The sequence below is a fragment of the Anneissia japonica genome, unplaced genomic scaffold, assembly GCF_011630105.1.
Source record: "Anneissia japonica isolate Jap-2015-1 unplaced genomic scaffold, ASM1163010v1 scaffold1606_len605190_cov180, whole genome shotgun sequence".
In the NCBI taxonomy this organism is placed as follows: domain Eukaryota; kingdom Metazoa; phylum Echinodermata; class Crinoidea; order Comatulida; family Comatulidae; genus Anneissia; species Anneissia japonica.
The window spans coordinates 448,363-454,298 of record NW_022749369.1 but is presented as its reverse complement, the minus strand read 5'-3'; the positions used below and the strand labels follow the sequence as shown (position 1 = coordinate 454,298).

The window sequence follows — 5,936 nt, the reverse complement described above, 5'->3', positions numbered from 1 at the left end:
CATTTTGAAATATCAACATTTTTCTGAAGTTTACCAATTTTATCTTGTTCCAGCAGATCCTTAATCAATTGCCGTACCAACTGATCGGATATTCGTAAATATATGTAGGGGGTCCATTACAACATTAGATATTTCTATAGGCAACTTTGGGCTATGTTTACAGCTGAATTTCTTTTTATTTCTTTCAGGTAAATTAGACATGGCTAAAATCTCACGGTAGTTTCTTGCTCCCTTATCAGAATCATTCATCGATCATTTTATCGACATATCAAAAAAATTTACACCAAAGGCACGGAAATTTGCTTGATGCTGCTCCTATACCCATCATTTCATTGAGAAATTTTAAATCAGCACAGAATATGTAATTTAAAGTTAGGTGTAAATCATTAATGTCTAGTTCTTTAAATGAATTTATAGTGTCAGAAATATCTTTCATGATCAGCTTTAGAATATCATATTTTTCTGGTGCTTCCGCTATTATAACAACATACTCGGGTGAGCTGAAATTTTTACCATGCAATGAAAAACCGATGTTGGTTACACCATAATAATGGCCAAAGTTAGTTCCATCACCAGTCACTTTAACAGTTATCGTTTCTGCGTTTTCAATGTAGATGTAGTGAATATTGGACAAGGCCATTCTTATTTTAATGTCAAGAGGCTGGCAAACAGCATTTAACTCTTTATTTACTTGTATGTTAAATTGATTGTTAAGTTGAGCAGCTCTTTTTTTTAATCATATATAATGATGGTATGTTTGAAACCGATGATATTTCATGGAATTCTACATCAGATACACAATATCTATCTTTAACAAATAATAACTGTTCCACCTCACCTACATTTGCTCGTCTTTTTTACATCTTTCCTGTAAAACTTCTACCATCTTTCGCTTTTTATTATTATTCTCTTCGTTTTTTTTTTTTTATTCTTTTCTCATATTCATTCTTTCTGTCTAAACTACCAAGCCATACGTAGGTGTTTTGTTTTTTTAAGCGGTCTTCAAATATTTTTTTTAATTTTCCCCCAGAAAATGTGAAATTGTATTACCAGGCCTCCGAAATCCTTAAAGTATTCAACAGCAGCAGATGATGCACATAATAGAGAAGTGTAATCCTTAGTTCCCTGCAGTATGAATCGGTCCCGTAATCGAGGACGTTGGAATGACGTCGTCACTACTGGATGTACGGCATCTCTAACCTTAGAGTTTACATAAATAAAGGCACATCCGCGTGCTGAATAACACCAATGAAGGTTCCCTAAAGAAAGTTTAGAAACTCCAATCATTATTACAGTACTTTAGTATTTTAGCAAGTTGGTAGAACTTTCTTGTGCTGGTAATCGTTGTTTCAAAATGTATATTTCTACTGTACCAGAGTTTTATAACATTACAAAATCTGCTCATATGGGTCTCAAAAAAATATCATATAGCATATAGCATAGTGATAGTAATCTAAATGGGCTCTAAAATTGGATCATTTATTTTTTAGAACATACTTGGGCTTTTTCTTCGAGATAGTAGAGTATATCAAGAAGGCATAAACTAAATTTGTTTTATACCTCCTTGAGTATATACACGGTACATGAATTTCAAAGATACAAAATAAACTAAAATAACGCTTGGTTTATACAGCAGTTTAGGTGATATAATGCCGGTTAATTATACACTCCATGATACAGATTAATGTTACAGTGACCCTATTTATTGTTTTATATTAGTAATTCCCAAAATTTACAGCATTTATTTTGAAAAGAAGCCCCCTCTTTACTTTGCAAAAGTATCCTCGAAAAGAAGCCCATTTCGAATTATAAGTTGGCAAAAAAAAAAAAAAAAAAAAAGCCCAAGGCTGCAATTCGAGGTTTACGGTATGCTAAAGCCGTATATCAAAGATTTGTACCATTATATCACAATCCATATATCTATTATTAGCTTTATTTACATCAACACAAAAAATAAAAAATACATCGTAAAAATATACATTCGAACCTGGCAGTGACAAAACAATAACTTCAGGAATTTAGATTGTAACTTGATTGATACATATCCATCAGTGCGTCCCTTAATTTATAAAAGTCATCTTCATAGTTGTAGATGTGAGCAGAGAGCCGGAGCCAGAATCGTCCATCAACTCTCGTACAAGCAATATGAAGATTGTGTTGTTTATAAACACTTGCCGCTATCGAGGTACTTCCTTCGGGGGTTAATGGTACGTTTTCTATGTCAGGCATCTTTATCAGGACCATGAATGGCGCCTGCATGCTGTCAGGGATGGGCAGCAAGCTCGTATTCCAAGCTTTACATAGCATATCAGTAGCCCAACTCAGTAAAGATGAATTGTATTTTGTTACAGCAGTCTGAAAAAATACATTATAAAAATCAGCCATTTCATTTTGTAACATTAATATGTGTACGATTGGAAGAACGCACGTTAGTTGGTTTGCATACGCTTTTGTTAAACGCACCGATATAACCATATCAATGTGGACTATTATACATACTATAAATGCAAATTTCAATTTTATTTAAAATATTTAATTGGCAGCAAATAACTGAATTGTATAAAATTTACAATGAAAAATTCTATACACTGAAAAGACCCAAGATTAAAAACAATATAATTCAATAAACACAAAATATATATAAAATGTACACTGAACTTTCACTTTCTGTCACGTGCTCGTTCTTTCTACATCATGAGCCATATTCAGAATTGGTGCGCGAAAGAAACGTTTGGCAAATAAAAAACAAAAAAGCAAGATCTTTACGTGAATACCACTAACGTAAAGGACTCGATAACAATAAGATGGTACGGGTGCACATTGCATTGCCAATCCTTTATTCATATTGGATGATGCATATACAATGGCAGATTCTATCAGGCCAAGAAGTGAACATTTCTGAGCAGGTCCGTAGCCAAGGGTGGTTTCATGGTTCGCGCAAATCCCCTTTTCTAGCAACCCCCTCTTTTCTGCCAAACCCCACCCCACTCGAATTTCCTCAACGAGTCCTCAAATCCAACTAATGCACCGCAGACCCACCCAGAATCAGACGGAATTTTTTTTGCTGCAGAACTTTTTTCAAACACAACTGCTTTTATAGCATTATTTAGACCAATAAAACACCAAAATCCTCTGGCTTCGGGGGGTGTTGCTGACTCTACCGAGGCTTCGCCCCTGGAACCCACGACCAGAGAACCTCTTTTTTAAAGAACTTGTTTACGGGCCTGCTGAGCCTCCGTGTAGTCATCATTCTCGTTAAATTCCGGCAAGGATGGCCACCAGTGTGTTATGTTGTTGTGGGCATATGTGAATGATAGTGAAATGGTGAAATTGTATTACCAGGCCTCCGATATCCTTAAAGTATTCAACAGCAGCAGATGATGCACATAGAGAAGTGTAATCCTTAGTTCCCTGCAGTATGAATCGGTCCCGTAATCGAGGACGTTCGAATGACGTCGTCACTACTGGATGTACGGCATCTCTAACCTTAGAGTTCACATAAAGAAAGGCACATCCGCGTGCTGAATAACACCATTTATGAAGGTTCCCTAAAGAAAGTTTAGAAACTCCAAACATTATTACAGTACTTATTTTGTATTTTAGCAAGTTGGTAGAACTTTCTTGGGCTGGTAATCGTTGTTTCAAAACGTATATTTCTACTGTACCAGAGTTTTATAACATTATAAAATCTGCTCATAGGGGTCTAAAAATATCATATAGCATATAGCATAGTGATAGTAATCTAAATGGGCTCTAAAATTGGATCATTTATTTTTTTAGAACATAACCCTTAATGGCCCAGACCATGATCTACATAGCACTGCATAGAAGAGAATCAACCTGAGGAAAACATAAATAGACAATTACAATAAATAATTGGCCTATCTAAATGGATACTTCTAAACATTGTAAATAAATTCAGGAGTAAACCGATGATAATGCTGTTGATGATAACATGAGGATGAGTATATAACTTAATCAGTTTCACTTTAAACCTACCTATGTAAAAATGTGCTCCAAGTTTATCTAACTCCAATTTAACCTGCCCAGGAGCATGCGCACCGTCTACCATCACCATCACCCCTTTTTGATGACATACTTGTATTAATTCCTCTATTGGCATTAGTATTGCAGACGGGCCTGTGATGTGATCTAAGATAATTAGTTTGATCCCACTGTTACAATCAATTTTCTCTTTTAGTTGGTCAATCAGTTGATCTTTACTCGCAATTGGGAACTTTATCTCCATTGTGATGATCTCTACCCCTAATAATAAACAGTACAGAGATTAATTAATATGAACATATATTTTACACTAATGGAGGTGAAATTACAAAAGTTATAGCAAGGTTAAAGATTACCAACCAAAGAACATTTTTTTAAACATTTAATCAAAACTGCGATCACGTAGAAATTATTTGTTATATGGGATACATATTGCATTGCAACCAATTATGGGAGTAATGGTTTTGGGTGTTAACATTTGCAACAAATTAAAAAAAATTAATGCGAGAGGGACAAATCATAAGTGCTGCACTCTTAAAATCTTGATAGCTACTGTACTTTATTTTGAGATTACTAGATACTTTTGAATGTTTTGTTTAATGCATGTATTTAGGGCCCTACTGGATTTCTAAAATTGAGTTTTGCTCAGTAGGGCATTTGGGACTTTAGAGCGCGACAAATTAACAAAAAGTAAATATAAATGGACAAATTTAATTATTATGCCAATAGTAGAGCTCAGGAAAACATTATGTTCCAGTGCGCTACCGTTGCAGTTGACAATACCTCATTCCATAATATTGCGTTATTTTCATCCAAGGTTGGAATCGGCAATAGTGTTGATTAGAAGACCAGCGCAATTAACACATATCACAAACGCAAGTACAAGTGAGCTAGATGACTCATTACGTCACGAGAATGAACTTGTACTGGTAGCCTACTCAATCTACAAGGACACCAGGGGCGGATCCAAACGGGGGAGGAGGAACAAACGTTTCAGAATAGATAAGTGAATAGCACATTGATATACATTGAAATTTTAAAAAAAATTGTGGCAAAACGGGGTGAGGGAATGTGCTCCCGTACCCCCTGCTGGATCCACCGACTGTCGCGCAGAGGCTTTGCCCTGCCTATGGCAATATAACATTGGTGGCGCGCTTTATGATTGAAAAATTTAAAAAAATACGAAAACGATCGTTTTTTCGGTCATTTTTTTTCCCCGGCTTTTTCTGACGCATGCACAAATCAAAATTTTTCCTAAAAAACGACTCAAAACTGGTGGTAGGGGGTATATGTTATATCGCGTACAGCTTACATTTTCTATCTAACTGAAAAAACAAACATTTCCCACACAATTACATGTCCACCTGTACCTCTTGGGCACAATGTCCGCCGCGAGGCACCGTTTAGGAGCCTATTTGTTTACAGACATACAGACAGGTTGTTGTCATACATCTCATACACACATTTAAAATCTGTATCATCCCAATAGTTTATCTGTGACCTAAGGTCACAAAGGAACTAGTAATAATAATAATAATAATAATAATAATAATAATAATAATTATAATAATAATAATAAAATTTACCCTTTTTTGGGAAATAATTGTTAGTAATTTGACAATAATAATTGCTACATATTAAAAGAATTGCTAATAATAATAATAATAAAATTTACCCTGTTTGGAAAAAATTGGGGGTTTTTTTCTCTTTTTTGGCGAACTACCACTTTTATTCAACAAAATCTCATCAATTTTAAAAGTCAATCAATTAAACATTGTATTTCATAATATTTTCTTTACTCTGATCTTGACACTGTACCATCATTATATATATATATATATATATATATATGTATATGTATATATATATATATATATATATACACACACACACATATATATATTTAATTATATATCAAGTGAGTCTCACTC

At 34.4% G+C, this 5,936-nt stretch overlaps 1 protein-coding gene across 2 annotated transcripts; it reads right to left on the bottom strand.

The window, feature by feature from the left end:
• Nucleotides 1-914: 914 nt before the first annotated feature.
• Nucleotides 915-5,538, bottom strand: LOC117121069 (probable L-cysteine desulfhydrase, chloroplastic). Of its 2 annotated transcripts, XM_033266167.1 has the most exons (4): nt 4,000-5,538; nt 3,340-3,548; nt 1,988-2,355; nt 915-1,259 (listed from the first exon to the last, which is right to left on the bottom strand). In XM_033266167.1, exons 1-3 carry the CDS (start codon nt 4,247-4,249, stop codon nt 2,011-2,013), a joined length of 804 nt encoding a protein of 267 aa, XP_033122058.1. In that variant the 5' UTR covers nt 4,250-5,538; the 3' UTR covers nt 915-1,259; nt 1,988-2,010. The 2 variants fall into 2 exon arrangements, with proteins under 2 accessions (XP_033122058.1, XP_033122057.1); XM_033266166.1 differs by having other exon boundaries at nt 915-2,355; nt 4,000-5,534.
• Between the last annotated feature and the right edge of the window lie 398 nt (nt 5,539-5,936).